This window comes from Platichthys flesus, chromosome 21 (genome assembly GCF_949316205.1).
Source record: "Platichthys flesus chromosome 21, fPlaFle2.1, whole genome shotgun sequence".
Classification (NCBI taxonomy): domain Eukaryota; kingdom Metazoa; phylum Chordata; class Actinopteri; order Pleuronectiformes; family Pleuronectidae; genus Platichthys; species Platichthys flesus.
The window spans coordinates 10,180,729-10,199,558 of NC_084965.1; the positions used below are offsets into that span (position 1 = coordinate 10,180,729).

General features: G+C 44.6%; 1 protein-coding gene across 1 annotated transcript; it reads left to right on the top strand.

Annotated features, from left to right (window-relative positions):
- Nucleotides 1-2,908: 2,908 nt before the first annotated feature.
- On the top strand, nucleotides 2,909-18,662 carry tnfrsf11a (tumor necrosis factor receptor superfamily, member 11a, NFKB activator). Its single transcript, XM_062379971.1, has 10 exons — nucleotides 2,909-3,248; nucleotides 8,004-8,082; nucleotides 8,334-8,459; nucleotides 9,079-9,225; nucleotides 9,318-9,408; nucleotides 9,954-10,030; nucleotides 11,593-11,700; nucleotides 12,046-12,095; nucleotides 12,289-13,210; nucleotides 16,684-18,662. Exons 1-10 carry the CDS (start codon nucleotides 3,174-3,176, stop codon nucleotides 16,965-16,967), a joined length of 1,959 nt encoding a protein of 652 aa, XP_062235955.1. The 5' UTR covers nucleotides 2,909-3,173; the 3' UTR covers nucleotides 16,968-18,662.
- Nucleotides 18,663-18,830: the final 168 nt, after the last annotated feature.

Sequence of the window (18,830 nt, forward strand, 5' to 3'; positions counted from 1 at the left end):
TTCGCTTTGCATTAGCGTATGTGTGACCGGGCCCTAGCGCTGCGGTGACCAGATTTGAACGGAACATTTCGGCCATTTTTAAACCACAATGGCAAACCCCTTCACCATCTCAGACACATACACACACACATTGAGTCCCCCGTTCCCACCTGGTAATTAAATTCCTCCTGAGCTTGCATGTCTCCTGTGACCAATTGGAGTCTGATCTCACTTCCTGCTCTAAATAAAAATAAACACGTGCGTTGTTTGTGACGGCGCAGACCAAATGTTGTTTTTAACCGAGCATGAGTTCACAGATGTGTCCGATAACAATGTTTGTGTGTCAGCGGCGGCGCAAGTGTGAAGTATGTGGCCACTCTCAGCTCGAGGCCCCGCTTTGCCCACCATGCTGCGGCGCTCCTGTCTTCTTGCCAAGACCCTTGCATTGGCTTTTCAGCATCTGGTGTGCGGGGCCACGCAGATGTGTGCACCTGCATGTGAGAGCACCACTGTGTGTGCACGTGTGTTCAGGAAAAGAAACAACCTATCCTGGCTTTTTTTGTGCGTGGAAACGACATCAGCCGGCAGCTCTTACTCACGCCGGCGGCTCGGGGTGACTCACGGATCACATCTGTTTCCAAAGCAAGCAGGAGCAACGCAGACCCAGTCTTAAAACCACCGGAACACGGTGGCCGGGCTTTAATGTTATTATTCCTCTCCAGCTCTCGGTGGATGTGAGCGTGTTTTTCTGCCCCGTGTACTTTTCACTACGTTCTGCGGAGACCTCGCCTAACCCTTGAAGCTTCCTCCAAAGTCTCTGTACCGAAACAGGCTGCGGCCGCTTTCTTCTGTGGAACAAGTAATGAGTGTGTTACATTAATGCGAACCATTCCGCCGCAAGTGGCGTGCATGAGTCTTAAGTGTGTGTGCATTATTGTGTATCTGAGCCGTCAGGAACAGGCCCGCTTCTTGAACTTTGCCTCGTTGGAAGTGATGCTAAGCAACACAAGCCGCGTGCTGGCATGGCTTGATGGTCTGAGCTCTGACCCGGGTCAGTGTGATGCTTGTAAACCAGCGTGGAGCGGCCCTCCGTCTGCATACATCCCAAAATATGCTACATCGTGACTTCACAGGAACTTCGCTTCGGTGCCGGTTTAATTCTGTTGTTAGCGAATGACCTCAGTGTGAGTGCTCGGGGGGTGCGTTCAGAGTCAAGAGGTTTCTTCGTGCTAAAACAGTCGCATCTGGCTCTTAATTGCTACTGTGCAAGCTGCAAAGAGCCCCCCCCCCCCCCCCCCCCCCTGCCACAGAAGAGCTTCTCTCAGCATGTTTGGAGAAGGGAAGTAGAGAATAAGGAAGGGAGAGGGAGGACAGAGCCCATTACCCGTCACTGGCCGAGCTGAAATCCCTCATTATTCTTTCACTTTCTCTGCTCGAGGGGAAGATCCACCTCTGGCTGGTAGTTGTGTTGGTTGTGACACAATCAGCAGCTTTCTGAGTCACTCGTTGTTGTTGATACACAGGAAAACCCGATCCCATGTTTTCAACTCTTCCCGAGGAGGTTCTGTTTGAGGCCTACGTTGGTTGGTTGGCTGGTGGGTGGTTTGTTTGGTGAGGTGAAGGGCTGTCGCTTTTTTCAACATTGTGAGATAATCCGTTTATTTTGACGTTTAATTGATCTTATTACTGTTTAATCTTGGGCTGCTTGATTGAATTTAAGGGGACTGATGGGCCTTAGCGGAGCAATGTGCTCCTCCGAGGGCCTACCAGTTGTTACAGAAAAACCTGTGTGCTGTTTGTTTATACATTTATAAATAATTTACAAACTGCAGCTGTATTGTTGCACATTGACAAACATTCTGTGTCTGAATAAATATTATAGATTTTTTTCCCATTTGAATCAAAGAAAAGCGGCTCGTTTACACAAATCACAGTTTACCACTTAAGGTTCAACCAATTCTACAAGTTGAGACATCTCCATTCTGTCCTTAACCCTCGAACTGGAGAAATGAAAAACATCCAGAAGAGTCACAAGTGAGGGATCCTCCTCTCAGGACGGACAGAAGTTGTTGCATGTAACAACACATCAACAAATTAACAATACTTAGAACATGTATTAGAGGACACAGTGTCTAGCATGAATCAATCAATCTTGTTTGCACGAATAAGACGAGATTGCTTCATGTTTTCCACCTCTGCCGACCAGCCTCCTGTTTTCTGCGTTCAGGGCCTACCTGCAATTTAATATTTGCATAACTGTCACCTTGAGGAGAACATGTTCTCCACTCTGCCGAACCCGCCCTCCCTGACTTGCCAAGTTTGGCTGCCTCTGATCTGCAATGCTCGGAGGGAAAATACAGTTTTCCTCTCATTCTCTGAATCTCTGTCTTCCCCACACCAGCACAGCTGCAGTCGCTATTGTGCGAAATGAAAAGCATTTGTCGACCCGAAGAAATGCTCGTAACAGTTCCAGGTCTCACGCTCCAGAGCGGAGAGCAGCCGACTCGCCTCCGGGATGAATGGCTCATGCAGGAAGTGAAAGCTTTTTGATAGTCACCACATTATTTGCCTGTCGTGTGCGTTTGGTCACATCTGAGTTCATCTCTGGTGTGAGGTCATGACACCATTTTTAGACCCAAAGTGTCACTTCAGGAACTCCTCCAAAATAAACCCTGCAACCGTTTCTGCAGAGATTCTGTACAGTTGTGTTTCCAGTGTGTGAAGGGTCATGTCACACTCACACAATAACTTCCACATACACACAACTCATTCATTCATTTAGAAAGAGAGATCAGTGCACAGAGCGGGGGGGGGGGGACTTATTTCTTTCTTTACATGTGGCAACGTGGTGGGAGGAGCTCTCTCCCTTGCCCAAGTCACTCACTCGGCTTTTACAAGCTGTTGCATGCATCCTCTGCTCCATAACGCGTGGGTGAAAGCAGGAGGACGATGAGAGGAGAGGAGAGAGGAGGGGAACTGGAACTGCAGCCTGACCGGGAATGAAGGCGCAAGAATGCCCCATGAGACGCTGCGGAGGCTCCGCCACATTTATGCGCGCAAGAAGAAGTGATTTACTGAGTTGAATCCCGAAGAGAAGAATCGGATCTCGGTCTTGGGAGAGATCGTCGTCTTGGCTGACAAAAGAAGGAAACGTTTTTCTGAGAAGGAAGAGGAGTCTTCATCCTGCAGCAGAGATGAGACTGAACTTTTCTACGAGTTGGATATTCCAAGGCTGGATAACGTGTGCGCTCGTCGCCTTTTACGCACAGGTAAAAACACCACTTCTGTGACCTCTATGTCCTTTATAACAGCAGTAGGGAGTGTATTTATGAATAAAAAAACAGTGGATAGATGTTTCGTCTCCTATAACCTACTTCTCTGGGGCTGTCAAAAGTGTGTACATGAGTGGCTATGCCTCGAAAAAAGTGAGAATCGAGATGGAGTAGATGGAAAAGGAGAAATGTACCGGTGCCAACACCTGAGATGTTGTTGCGCGGATTGGTGATGGTTGAGTTTTGACTGGAAACAGTTGTGTTTGGGTCGAGTCCACCTCCCCCTGCATGCGCGGTCTGACCGCAAAAACGCCGCTGGCGGCAGGATGTTCTTCTCCCTCCACCAAACATTCTCTCCCGGTCCGGTCCGGGGGGGGGGGGGGGGGGGGGGGGGGCGGCGCTGGCCAAGTGGCTCATCAGGACCCAGGCAGCAGTAAAGGGCCTGCACGAATCCAGAAAAGCTGCCACTGGTTTTATCCCCTACAGGGTAGGACTGGAAGATGGTTGCAGTAACGCACAATAAAAAAGTTGTGATGGTGACAGTTCTCCAATGGCATGGATACAAACCAAACCATTGAAGTAACAACAATGCGTAATGTCTCTCACAGCATGATCCAAGGCCACAGTTTGATTTTAGTGGTGAGGAAAAAGAGTGAATGGCCAATGACATGCTGTCCATGCTGTTGTGCAGTCCAAGCAGCTCTAACTCCATCCAGGTGGAGCAGTTTATAAGATGTGGTTGGGGCGGTGGGACTGCTGGGCACCAGTCATCCATCACAGGCTGCTTGTGTGCGCGTTACCGTAAACCAGCAGCACTACAACTTAGACTGGAACAGACGCTCCTTCTTCTCTCTCTCTCTCTCTCTCTCTCCTTCTGCTTTACTGTGATGTGTTGCAAGAGATGTGAGGATCCAGAGAGGTGATTGCAGAAGCATGAGACCCAGTTTTTTGTTTTTCAAGTATTGAGGCAAATAGAGAGTGAGCGAACGCAGATTTGATGCATGGAAAATGAGTCAGTGTGCACAGAGGAAGCGAGGAAATCCATCCTTCGTTTTAAGGTGACACTGCAAACCATTGGCTCTGGTATGTTCTCACCGTGGCCTTGCCATCACTGACTCACTGTGTCCTCCAATAAAATCCCCCTTCGCTTCTTGGTTTTCAACCACTTGGTCCAGAAGCGGTTCGAATTCATTTCCAACCGTCTGTGTGATTGAGCAACACGGGATTAGTTCAAGATGTTCTGGGCTAAAAAAGTCAGTAGTTGTGTATTTTATTTAATAGTCTGTTTCCCCAGGCGTCGTGTGTTTGTCCACCTTTCTGTCATCCACCCGTCAAGAAACTCTCTGAGTCTCGTCTCCTGTTCCTTCATTTGACATTCAACCAAAAACGTTGAGCTTTTTCTCCATCCGTCCATCCATCCATCCGTCCATCCGTTTGTCCATCCATCTCTCCAGTAATGTCTGTCGTGGCTTGGGCAATAACACCACATTGCCTCAGGCCTGCAGATCCAAACCTGAATTCACTTTTTGAGACAACAGACATTCAACTGCCTGATAACATATAAAGCCTTGTAAAGAGGGAGGGTTGTATTGGCCCGATTAAACTCTGTCAAGTTCCTTAAAACAATTAGTGCAGATTAAAGTTGCCCTTGGTCGTGTCCCATGGTGGTAATAAGTCATCCTTCTCATCTTCAAGCTTGTTCTTTTTGTGTCAAAGCTGCTGCAATTATAAGATAAGTCAGAGCCTTTGAGACAACTTTACTTAATAGTCTCTTACAAGGTGCTGGATAACCATTGGAACACGGCCAGTGTATGCCAACGAGACAATACAAAGCGTTAAAACTGTATTTTTATTATCATCATTTTTATTATTTCAGGATAACTCCATGAAGGTCCTTCAGTGCCACATATGGTTTTACAAGTATCGAAATTATTTATTATAGAGTATGAGACTTTCAAAACTAGTAAAAGTCCTTATTTGTGCAGGTGGAACTTCAAAGTGGTTAGTTTTTTTTATGGCAGTTTACAAGAGTGAACCCCAGGTGTAAACACAATACAAACATTCGGGCGTTGTGCAACATGCTCTTTTTTTTTTTTTTTTTACAGCAACCTTATCACAGAGCGCTGAAACGCACACTCTGCTTCTTTAGGCCCGTTGCCAGCGGCTGCCGTGGCCGTTATGCAAATCCTCCCCTACTCTGACGGCAAAAAGGAATGTGCTGTGTGTCACACTCCTGATCCCAGAACATGCTGGAGGATTTTTAAAAGATAAGACAAAAAAAAAGGCTGGAGTACTGGACCCCCACCCTCCCTATTTCTTTTTTGAACAAGCTGTTGAACACACAGATTCATATATTACTGTATTTTTGACAGCCTTAAAAGTTGAGGTGGCGTGTTCTATCTTTGCCGGTATGATGACCTATAATCATATAGGGTGGATCAGCTCTTTTCCTGTGACATTTGCTGTATATTTAGTTTGTCAAAACACAACGGCCTCACAGGACCGACAGCCAATGTTTAGATTTGGCCACCCCCAAAACACACTTCCCAGAATTCTATACGTGTGTGTGTGTGATCTCTCTATCTATCTATCTCTCTGTCTGTCTGTCAGCCTGTTTGTTTGACTGTATCTATCCATCCATCCATCCATCCATCCACCCATCCATCCATCCATCCATCCATCCATCCATCCATCCATCCATCCATCCATCCATCCATCCATCCATCCACCGACATGAACATTGTCATGGGAACCGTTCCTCCTCCTCTGTCACTTCTGTTTGCTGCAGCACATGGTCCTCATTAGAGCTGTGGTTCAGAGCGCCGTGCGTCATTATTCCTCTGCAGAGATTCTGAAACAAAGACTGGCTGATGTGCGAGCGACCGAGTGGAGGTAATTAAAAGCTTGCCCGCGTTCATGCTGCTCTGTTTTTGCCCGAGGCAGAAGACATTGAGCCTAAACAGAATTTACTGTGGAGGTGTGAGAACGAAAGGGAGAGAGGAGGGGAGGCTGATACTCCAAATTAGATCTGGAGCTTAGTATTTTTATTTAAACCAAAGTTATCCTTAAATTTTCTGTTTTATTTTACGATTTGATTCATTGTGACAACCAGTTTAAACCAAAGGAACCTGAACATATCAGCAAAAGGAAAGTTGCATGAATATGAATATGAATATAAATATGAATATGAATATGATATCCAAACCAACATTGAATGCTGTATTTATTCAACTGTGTATTTGGAGCCAGTTTCTGTCCAGTATTGGTCAGGGGAAGGAGCTGCAGTACTGTTGATATATGCTATCAACCAATCGTGAGTCAGTTTCAGCTGTCAATCATGAGGTATCTGTTTTTATAGCATCAAATAACTAATTAAAACCAAACTTACCGAACATCAGTGTGATGAGAACTACCTAGAATGAAAGAAAACTTCTCTGGAGGGAAAAAGGGTCTTAAATTGTACTTTGACTGTTTGGTTTGTTCCACATCCTCTCGGCTAACGTGGAGGAGGCGGGGCATATTACCTATACTGCCGCCAGCCACCAGGTGGCAATCTAGATGCTTTGGCTTCACACTTTGGGCGCAGTAATGTCGTCTTTCTTTAAATACAGTCAATAATTTGCTGAAAGTTGCAGACACACGAATACACCATGGGAGAGAAAAGTGAGAGTCGGAGACCATTTCAAATGTGTTTCCTCTGAATGTTGATGCAGCTCCAACATTTCTTTAGCTGGAGAAATTACTGTTAGACTGAAACGGCCTGTAATTTCATGGGAAAGACAAACATTGAGATGTGCTGAATGTGAAAAATGAAAAGAGTAAGGTCTGAGGACGGAGTCTATACGTTGTGTTTTTCTACATTTTATATAGACGCTGTGGCTTTGGCATCGTTTCTGTCATAACAGTCAGATTCTCTAATTCAGCAGTGTGGTGAGGGTGGCTGCAGGGTGGGTGTGTGCACTGCAAGTGTGTGTGTGTGTGTGTGTGTGGGTGTGGACGAGCCTTGGCTTACCTTTGTGGCCTTTTTTTACTAGAGCTCCCAGATGTTTCCCTCTCTGGTGCCCCATGCTAAACTACAGATTGCACAGTTGAATCACAGCAGGAAACGCTATTTATAGCATTATTCTAAGTTATAACAGGAGAACGAGCTTTTGGGAATCAACTCATCACTTTAGTTTTAAAGTAGACAGCTGTTATTCGCATTATTTATGTAATGGATAAGTTGACTAACAGGGGACTCAAACACATGGTAATTATATTCGAATAGCTCACTGATTTACAATAGGAGAACATCTGGAGTCCAGTGTGTTCTAATCTGAAGGCAGTTGGAGTTGATTCCATTTAATTCCAGTTGGTCTCTCCATGGGTAATTGGGTAGTAAAGGGGGGTTTGGTTTGCCGGTTTGGAGGCTGTGCTCCGCTGTGGTCAGGTGCTTCTGAGGTGGCGGAAAGAATTCATGGGCATGTCGTGGAAAACAACCATCCTCTTCCTCTCATTACTCACCGCCGTCTCAAAATACCTCCTGTGGATTTGAAAGATGGAGAAAGGACGGAGGAAGATGGCTTCCGAAAGCGTGGCAGACATCAAGGGACGTCTGTGAAGCACTGACGGAACATTTTTCTATTGAGCGAAGTACAAATTAATATGGGAATGATTTCTTCAGAAACATTTAGTATCAGGACACACGGACGTATAAAAAGCTGAACTTACACAAAATAACACATCAGTTAATGTCTTGATGTTTGTTTTTAGGATGTGGTATCCAAAACTTTACCTTGTGATGAGACTCATTACGTAAGGGGCACCAGATGCTGCAAGAAGTGTGGGCCAGGTAAACACACACACAAACACACAAACGCATGCATAACCCTAATATAAACACCTCCTCTTAATTCTCACCGGAACATCTAACAGCCCTCTGAAGTTTTGATGTCTGGCCAAATTGTCCTCACTGATAAAAGGACATATAAGTGCACACACACACACACACACACACAAAAACACAAAAACACACACAAACACATACAGACCTCTTATCTTCCTGCTCTGACTCTTGTGTCTCACTTTTTTTGTCCCCACCAGGCTTCCGTATGCTCGCTGCCTGCACTGACTCTCACCCGACTAAATGTATCAAGTGCAATCGCGGTGAATACCAACCCGGCTGGACCGAAGAGGGCCGCTGCCTCCAGCAGAAGTTCTGTGACCCGAGTCAGTACCAACATCTTGAATAAGGACGAAATCCTGCCTTAAAGGTTCAGTGTGTCGAGTTTAGTGACCTCTAGTGGTGAAGTTGCATGGTGCGGTTGAATACCCCTCACCTCACCCTCCCTTCCTAACATGACAGAGAACCAGTGGAAGCCTTCAGTCGTCCTAAAAACTCACAAGGCGTCTATCTTGTCCAGTCTGGGCTACTGTAAAACATGGCAGCCTCTGTAGAGAGGACCCCCTCCCTCCACCGCCGCCGCCCCCTCCCACCCACCTCCCTGGTTGGTACAGAGATGGAAGCCGGTCTGTCTAATTAGCTGTATGGTTTTCTGCCAATAGATCCCTTTAATCTAAACCTCACACACTGAACCTTTAATAATAAGGTGTTTGAAACTAGGATTGATGTTTCCTCATAAATAGAATACATCAGAGAATCAAAAACCCAACAACTTTGAATGTGTCAAGTTTTTCAAACCTTAAGCTAGTGCCGATATACTCGAAACAAAATGTAGGATTAAAGGTTTTCCTATTTATTGTCACGCTATTGGGACCATCACAAAAACAATGTCCTGGTGATATCATGGTATACAAATACTCCCCCTTTGACTCCCCCCCCTTGCAGTTAAGGGTTTCATGGAGAGGCCTGAGAACCCTCTGGCAGAGGAGCCGTGCCGCTGCCTCCCCCACCTCCAGTGCTACCCCATCAACTGTGAGTTCTGCGAGAGGATTCCCACCTGCAGTGCCGGATATGGACTCGACGAGGACCCCGGTGAGAGTCTCAAACATCACATCCGACATCTACGGAGGGATCGTGAACCGGAGACGTGATGCATCTAACGCAATATATGCTGCTCCTTTCAGAGTCCACGAACGGAAGGAAGGTCTGTGTGGCCTGTAAGAAAGGCTTCTTCTCTGCTGACAACAACGGAGAACAATGCAAACAATGGACTAAGTAAGTGTGGACGCTTGCACCCACACATACAAACACACAGAGTTGCAGTAAATCCAAAGCAATCAGGCTCCGGCCCAACCCTTTTACACTCAGCACTGACTTTGCATTGACTTCCATTCAGTGTGTACAGCCTAATCAAAAGTGTATCCCTGACTTTGACCAGGACTAATTTAGGATTAACCCCTAAACTTAACTTAACCACTATTCACATCTTATCACTAACTTTAAAGAACACATACATATGCACGCACACAAACAGTGTTTAGCCTTCTTGTAGATCTCCTCATCACAAGCCAGAGCCTCCACTGCAAGCCGAAACTGTGATGATGATGATGATGATGATGATGATGATGATGATGATGATGATTGACTGAGAGATGGAAAATCTCCTTTTTTCCCATCTCTCGCGCTCTTTCTGTTTCTTCATCAGGGAGCTGTCAAGTGGTGGAGGCTGTTAGGCTGATGCTACCCTGTAATGAACAAAAATAACACATGTCCACATGTCGTCTTTGCCCTTCATGTCTTATTTCCCTCTTCTCTTTCAGCTGTAAGGCCGAGGGACGGGCCGAGACGCAGCCAGGCAGCGCTCAGGCCGATGCGGCATGTGGACCCCCTGTGTCTGGTGAGACACGCTCAGTGGACACTGTCATACAAAGAGCAGTCAATGCATGTTTAACATCTACTCAGGAGGAGATAAATGACTAAGCACCTAAACCTCAGTGATTTACATTATATGTATTTACTCATGACTGACAGTAGCTTTCACATATACAATGCACCCCCCCCCCCCCTTGGATGTTTCACACTTCTGTTGCTTTTATACATGAAATCATGGTCCATATAATTTGGCTTTTTTGACAAGAATTTGCAAAAAAAGCCTCACTCATGTCAAAGTGAAAACAGATTTTTTCAAACTAAAGTAAATTAATTAAAAATATAAAGTGTAAAATAAGTGTTTAAATAAATATTCACCCCCTTTAAAATGACTGACCTTATTCAATTTTGTTCTCCTCTTTATGAGATTTTGGTGTTTTCCTTTGTTGTAACAGGTAAAAATAGCAATAAAAGGTCAACAGTTTTCTTTATTGTCGTTCTATAATTTCATGAATGCAACAAACTAGAGTTATAATATATAGTATACCTATATTTAAAACTTTATAAGTTGTGTTATCAAATATGTTTTGCTGCTCCAAATTGTATATGGGGGAATAGGGGGCAAAACGGCTCTTTTGATAGTAAAGCTTGCCGACCCCTGAGCTAGTTGATGCCAGCAGTGTCACAATTGGTGAAATGGAGACTGTGGGAGACTCCGAGGTCGATTGGAAGAAGGTTTTTGGTCTGATGAGACAAAAATGTAGCTTTTTGGCCATCAGACTAGACGCTATGTTTGGCGAACACCAAACATAGCACAATACCACAAACAAACCATCTCCACCGTGAAGCGTGGGGGTGGCAGCATCCTGATCTGGGGATGCTTCTCAGCAGCAGGCCCTGGAAGGCTTGTAAAGGTAGAGGGGAAGATGAATGCAGAAAAAATATCGCCAAAAATCCAGGAGGAAAATCTAACTCAGGCTGCGAGAGAACTACGACTTGGGAGAAGATTTATTTTCCAGCAAGAGAACGACCCTAAGCATGCAGCAAAAGCTTCACAGAAATGCTTCAAAGACAACAAGGTGAATGTTCTGGAGTGGCCACTTCAAAGCCCAGATCTAAAAGAGAATTGCAGTGTCAATTGTGCCAGCCTGATAGAGACATACAGTATCCACACAGACTCAGTGCTGTGACTGCAGCCAAAGGTGCATCTACCAAATACTGACACAGTTGGGGTGAATATCTATGCAGTCAATTACTTTACCTTATATATTTTTAATTAGTTGACATTATTTTGTAAAAATCTGTTTTCACTTTGATATTAAAAAAGCGACTGCAGCCAAAGGTGCATCTACCAAATACTGACACAGTTGGGGTGAATATCTATGCAGTCAATTACTTTACCTTATATATTTTTAAATAGTTGACATTATTTTGTAAAAATCTGTTTTCACTTTGATATTAAAAAAGCCAAATTATATTGATCATGATTTCATTGTATAAAAGCCACAAAAGGGTGAAACATCCAAGGGGGGGGTGAATACTTTTTATTGCTATTGTAAAACATGATCTGTGAACTCGTCTCTCTTGCAGGTGCCACGCCCTCCTGGGTCATAGTTTCAGTTCTGTCAGTCATCACCGTTCTGTGTCTCCTCATCCTGCTGCTCTTCTGCTACAAGGACAAACTGAAGCTACTCTCTGGTAAGCTACAGCCCCGTGAATGCAGAAAAATAGATCTGACTTGCTGTTTGAACTAGTTCTCAGTTCAGAGTCCCGATGTCCAACAACCTCTTTGCCCAAACTTTTTTTCTGAAAATTACCGTAGGAGCTTAAGTACGTGAGAACGCAAATGTCTGAGTCAGTTGCTGTTGACTTTTAGAGCGAGTGGGTGTTCATGACATTTCTAACACACAAGAGATGCAAAACAGGAAGAATGGAAATATGAGGGGAGCCATATACGTAGAAGACAACAAGATTTTTTTTTGCATAATTTGTCATGATTCATCCTCCGTATTTTAACGTAGAATTTGTTGTTTCTTTGTCCAGTAAATCTGCGATCCTGTGTTCAGAATCTGAAGAGTACCAGGATACAGCAGGTAAAGTTGAAAATACTCCCAAATCCACTGCAGTACATGTTAGATAGTTATTTGTATACATGGTTCAATGAGGCACAAATACAGCCAAAGTCTAATTAATTGTGTGCATAACACTTTTAAAATCATATTTCAGACAATGCACAGAAGATAATACTTCTTCTCACTGCTTATCTCCTTGCGTCTTTGGTTCTAGGATACCTTGGACCCACTTTACCACAGTGGGGGTCCTAAGTGTTCACCGTGTGAGATCACCAAACTCATCTACCAAGCTCCACACAACGCAACAGACGAGCCCCTCTGCACATTCCCCACCTCCGCTCCCGACGTCAAGGTCTCGCTGCCCTTCACCGGGGAAATGACAGAGAGCGTAGCGACCAACGGGACGACGGTGACGGATGAGCAGAGCGAAGGGTCTGGAGAGCCGGAGGAGGTGTCAGAGGAGGAGGAGGTCCCCTGCGTGCCCCCTCTTCTGGCGGGTTCCTGCATGTGCCTCATCCCTGTTCGCGAGCCACTGGAGGTCGGGGAGAACGAGGACTGCAGCCAGGCCGTCTGCCCCGGGACTCCAGGAACCTGCTCGTGTGGAGGGCTGGATGGAGAGAGGGATGGAGATGAGAGTGGGAAAGGAGAGAGGAGTGGGAGCGGAGAGAAGGGCAACGGGGAAAAGATAGTTTTGCGTAAGAGTGAAACGGGTGCTGCGTCCCTCGTGTCTCTCTCTGCTCCACTCCTCCACGGCTCCTCTGTCGTCCCTCCATCCAGCCCACGTCCTGAACTCTGCCTGCCTCTGTCCCAGGCTCTGGGGTCGCCAGAGTTCAAACCCAACACGGCCGACGGGTCACCGCTGAAACAGGAGGAGTTATACAGACTGGCGAGCACAGACACCCCCTCAGCAGAGAATAGCACAACCTCTGCGATGACCTCAGTCAGTCCCCTGATGACGTCCTCGTCTGTTAGAGATCTGTACCGGGACAATCCCCCCGAGGCCTCGGGCCCGGAGCGAGGCCAGGGTCTTTCCTGGGAGAATAACAGTGGAAACGCGCTCTCGTGTGGGGGGTCAGAACTGCAGTGCTCCCCTGAGAGCCTCCACAGTCAGCTGGCGGAACCAACGCTTACCTCAGGTGGGTACACATGTCAAACGTCAAGATTTGAAACTGGCAGAACAAAAGGAATATACAATGAAATATTATGACGGCTGACAATAATTTTAACCTGAGTACTTGAACATATCACATCAGTTTTAGAACCAGGATTGCTTTTTCTAAAATTCTCTAACTAGCACCATTGTTAGCTGTAAGCTAATCAGATTATGTTCTTTTGTTGTATTCTTAACCTTCTGCTTTAACAATGTTTGATGTTTTAACATATTGTTCTGATTTAATATGTTCTACTTCATGGAAAGAACCTTGGGAGCATTTTATACCATAAATATAAATAAATAAATAAATGTATAAAATGTTATTATTAGAAAGAAAAACTAAATATATATATACTAAATCAACATTATGACTTATGAAGAAATGTAAGTAAAAGCTTGGACATTTTTCAAGAAAGTCCAAAATTGTGTTTTCTTTTGCCTTGCTATCTAATTATTTTATATTTTATTCTAATTTGCTCTTATATTCTTTAAGTTTTGCTTTTATCTTTTTACCAATCAAATTCTCTGAGTTGGTCAATTACCACATCATCAGTATTTTCACTTTATAATATAAAATACATAATTGTAATGACCTATTAACTTTGATATTTATTTAATAAAGACATTAAATAGGTTCACATTAATATATGGATGCATATAGATTTTTTCATATAAACATAAATACACACATTCCTTTACACTTAGATTCCCTTAAATTTGATATGATCTAGATCATATTATTATAATAAAATGTTATAGCTTCTCAAAGTCATCTGAATGCACAGGGGCCGTGTCCTCTGGGGGGAAAGGCTCATGTCAAAGACTGTGAGAGCACGGTTGTGTTTCCCAGGTGGGTCCTGTGCTCTGTGTGTTTGTGGAGGCAGTCACCACTGTGCTGCCACAGGGTCGAACCCATACATGATTTCATACACTGCATTACAGCGCTCCCTCTCCACAAAGTAGGTGGGGCCAGCCACCAAGAATAACACAATGAAATTTGTGTTGGTTTAAATGGAAAGTTTTACTGTCACACACTTGAACTTTGTATTGTTCTTTCAAAGGGCTCCGCACAGAGACACACACAGACACACACAGACACACAAGCACACACGCACGCACGCCGCCGAAGCGAAAAAAAGAAATCTCCGGGAAGCATATTTGTGTATTTGTGCCCCGGCCACTGGGTGGTTATGGTTACTTACAAAAGCAGTATTATCAGAACAGTCTGATCGGGACAGTGGTTAGCTCAAGCTGGGGTACCATTAGGTGAACATGCTCAACACAAGTTATAACAGAGGATTGGCTTCAGCAGGAGAATAAGATGTATGTTTGTGTGTGTGTTTGTGTGTGTGTTTGTTTGTGTGTGTGTGTGAGTGTGTGAGTGTGTGAAAGTGTGAAAGTGTGTTTTTAAAGAAATATGCCTTATTGACGCCAGTATTGATAGTTGAACTTTAAATTTCAGGAGACCACACAGGAAGCAGGAGTGTGTGTGTGGGGGGTTGTGTGTGTGTGTGTGTGTGTGTGTGTGTGTGTGTGTGTTTCTTTCTGTGTGTCTGTGTGTTTGGTGAGCCAGCGAGCCATCCGAGAACCACACTCCAACATACAGTGTAAAGTGTGTGTGTGAATAAGCATCAGCGTGAACTGTGCCATTGACAGAGCTCCCGTCTACCCAGAGTTCCATAGGGTTGCGCAAAAAGTGACCACAGCTTTAATTGAAGCAAGATGTGTAGCAGTTTGAGTAATACTTTTTATAACCCTGCCCACCCAACAAAAACACACATTCACACAACACACACACTCTCTCTGACAGAGAAACTTGTGAAGACTATTTTGGACTGACTAATGACACGTTTTGAACTCCGTTTCCCATCATGCAGTAATGGCAGCTGATTAGAAGACTTCCCGCTCTCTCTATTTTGAGGTGAAGCGACGGTCGGAGGTTTCACACAAGTCTCACACATCGAAGCTGTCAATTACACCACGTGAACCTCATCTGTCGGCCACTCAGAGGCTCCACCAGAGCTGGTTAGCAGGATAAATCATTTTTGTTTCAAGGGCTCCTCAGCCGAGCTAATGACCCAGATTCAAACTGGCAGCTCACCAGGTAAAGTAAGCAAGAACTTTGAGGGATAACTGTGCATGAGTGTGGTTCTCCTACAGATTAAACAGGCTGAGGGTTCTATAGAGTTCAGATTGACCCCCGTCTGAGTTGTATTGCTAGAATTGTTGGGCATCCAACAAAAGAAAAAGAAAGTCAGCTTGGTATTAAGGGAGGATAAACAGAAGAAGCCAAGCAGATTCCACAGAGCTTTGTTTTCAAAGTTGTGGTGAAATGTCATAGTTTTGAGCTGGACCTCTCAGACTGGTATTCCGGGAAAAGGGCTCTCAGATGGAGGAACACAGAGACACACTCGCGGGGAGTGTGTCTGATTGTGTGTTTGTCTGTCTGTGCAACTTTGTGCACGTGCTTTGTGTGCTTTTCTATGTGTGTGTATGTTAGTGTACGTGTAAAAATGTTTGCCTTGCTCAGATTTACTGATATTGTTTGTGTATATGTGTGTCTCTGCCCGTGTGTGTGCTTACTGTGTGTGTGTGTGTATAAGTGCAAAAGTGTTTGCTAGAGTCTGTTTGTTTGGATTTACTTGGAGCGTGTGTGTGCATGTGTGTGTGTGCGTGCTGCAAGTGTGAATAAATGAAACATGAGCTGTGAGTCACAGAGGGTCGGCCTGTTTTGTCGGCTGGGAAGTCAGACTGGCGGCGGGATAAAATAGGAACCAGAGGCTTAATGTGTTGAGCAAAACCAAATAGAAGCAGCCGATCACATAATTAACCTGATAGGCTCAAATTCACGTGCGAACAGTACACAGAGTCAGTGCAAATGATTTTGAGAAACTCGTTACTACAAAAGGTTGGAAAGAGTTGAGCAGCACTTTTTTTTTTTTTTTCTGCCATGTCTGTAAAACCCTAAACCAAGAGGATGTGTTTGAGAGCCCTTGAGTTTCTCACGCTAAAAGAATTCTGGACACTCTGACACAAATATGGCAATATGGGATGTGATACGGCAAATCTGTGCAGCCGCGGCCTCTCTGTGGTCGTCGTGCGCGGTCATCACGCCCACTGACCATTTGTCATCCGAGGTTTAGTCCCGTCTTCACGTACGTATGCATAGGAGAACCTCTTCCTGTGTGTGGGAGGAGAATTTGACAGCATATATATTTATATTTCCACTGATTTGTCAATAAGATGACTCTGTACGTTTTCTATACCAGAATAGGGAAGTTGGGGATGTTGAGGTCAGACGCCCATTTGAAGCCAGAAGTGTTGCCACCATTTTTTTTCAACTGCAAAAAGCTAAAGCATTACCTCTGATTACTAAATTGTCTGCTTCTCACTTTTCTGGTGCCAAACTTCTCACTATCCCGTATTTTTCGCCCCCTCCACGTCCGACATGTTCAGGTCAGGTGTCGGGGAACAACAACACCACCTTCATCTCCAGCGGTCAGGTGATGAACTTCAGCGGCGAGGTCATCGTCGTCTACGTCAGCCAGACGTCCGTCGGCAGCGACGGGGGGGGGCCGGACGATGCCTTCCGAAGCCCCGTCCAGGAAGAGGCCAACGAGACGGCTCCGTATGTTCAACGCGCCGCGAGGTCACGAGGGGACTGCTTGTCTCGCGTCACGGTGCAGGACGAGACGCTGCCGGTGCAAGAAGTGATGGCAGAGCGGCCGCCGGGGAAGTGACCAGTGGCTGTGTCAGCCCAGTCCATCAACTCAAAAACTGTCTGATAGACAAGTGATCTCTGATCATTCTTGTTGGTTACGTCACCTTGTGTATCTTAGCTCCCAATGAAATGTCCTAGAATGTAAATAAAGATGGATGACGTGTCTCCACCTCTTTCCAGAGTCCAGGAATCAAGCAAAAACATCCTGGAAGCCCTCATGTGCATTTGGTGGCATAGCGATCAGGTGATGGAGCCACGTTATTGTGGTCTCGCCAATATACACACTTGACCAATCACGAGGCGGTCTCAGCTGTCAATCATGACTTTTCTTACCCTTTTTTTTGTAGCATTAATTAATTAAATCAAAATCACCAGAAACATGTTTGAACAAACTTTGGACTGAAACTTTCTTTGAGACTTTTGACTTTTTTTCTGGTCCATCTCCCATCTACTTACAGCAAGAAGGTTGGGTTTGGGACCTGTACTGCTGCCAGCCACTAGGTGGTGATTGAGACATTGAGGCTTCACTTTTGAGCTGGTGTCATGTCGTCCATCTTCATATACACAGTGGGGTTGTCACATACCAGCTTCTCATAGCCAGGAAAACTTTAAACTACAGTGAATCCGACCAATCAGCTGAGTGACGAGGCACTTAAAAAAAAAAAATGTTATTGCTTGGAAGGTAATTAAACAGTAACTCGTCTCTCCTCAGACATTAGTCACTGAAGGTAGCCTTGGGCACTTCTCCTCAAACATGCCTTTTTTTATTTCCAGTGGAAAGCTTCAGGCTCCTTCACACGGAAACTCCCTTCATTCCAGACATTGATGGGGAATTTTGTTGGGAATTGGATGTGGAACTAGAGTTCAGACTGGAACAATGTCATGCTTTTATGGTTGTATGGAAATCGCAGCCGGGTCTCGATACAGAGGACTTATTGCACTTCTAATTTCCCACCTTTAGACACTAAAGGTTAAGGCCTGCAGCGTTTTTAACCAGTTTGAATTTGACCTTTGGGTAACTTTAGCAGTTACACAACAAAATATCCACCATGTGGAAATAACTGCCAAGAAATTAAATATTTTCAGGGAAGAAAACTGAATCTAGTGGCTACAAAAAGGGTAGAGTCAAATTTGAGATGAGTTTTGATTCTCTGGTTTGAAGAGTCCAACAAAAGCTATTTTACAGAAAAGAGACACATCCAGTTTTGGTACGATGCTTGTTTATCCTTGACCTTTTTTTAATTCTCTCCTTATTGCACGACAGGTGCAGTTTGTGTCAAATAAAAAATGCTATGCATTTGATAAGCTATTTTATTACCGGTTTGTTTTGTTTCATTGTGTTGTAATGTGCAAGCCTTAATGAAGAAAAACCTGTTTGTAATATTTTCTTTCAGATGATTTTTTTCAGAGCAGATTGTTTATGTGATATTTCAGATTCATATGTGATCAATGTTTGTAAATATTGCCAAAGAGAAAAAGAAGCCTGATGTTTCTGAGGAATAAGACTGATCCCTTTGTGCTTCCTCTCGTTTGACTTGTGGTGTGGATGTGTGAACCATGAACAGCTGGTGGAACTCACACATCCTGAAAGGTTCAATAACGAGCCCATCACAATGCCTGCAGCCTCAATAATTATGTACATATCAATCAAATCTATTGCAAAGAATGACTGAAATAATATTTTGATTGAAATAAAAATATGTTTTGCATCTAATCCTTTCCGGGACGGCTGCCATCCTGACCCTGTGGTTTCTCTCTAGTCAACTTTTCTCAGATTCCGACAAAATCACAATTTCGAGGGTCGTTTATCTCCTCGGGATGATCTATAATCTCTTTGCGAAGCGATGCTAATTACACATGTGGCGAGGCCTCTTTGTCTCCG

Bases quoted from the DNA above. Each gene is read 5' to 3' on its own strand.
- tnfrsf11a (XM_062379971.1), top strand. From the start codon at position 3,174: ATGAGACTGAACTTTTCTACGAGTTGGATATTCCAAGGCTGGATAACG. The intron at 3,249-8,003 runs GTAAAAACACCA...GTTTGTTTTTAG, and splicing joins TCGTCGCCTTTTACGCACAG to GATGTGGTATCCAAAACTTT. The intron at 13,211-16,683 runs GTGGGTACACAT...CGACATGTTCAG, and splicing joins GGAACCAACGCTTACCTCAG to GTCAGGTGTCGGGGAACAAC.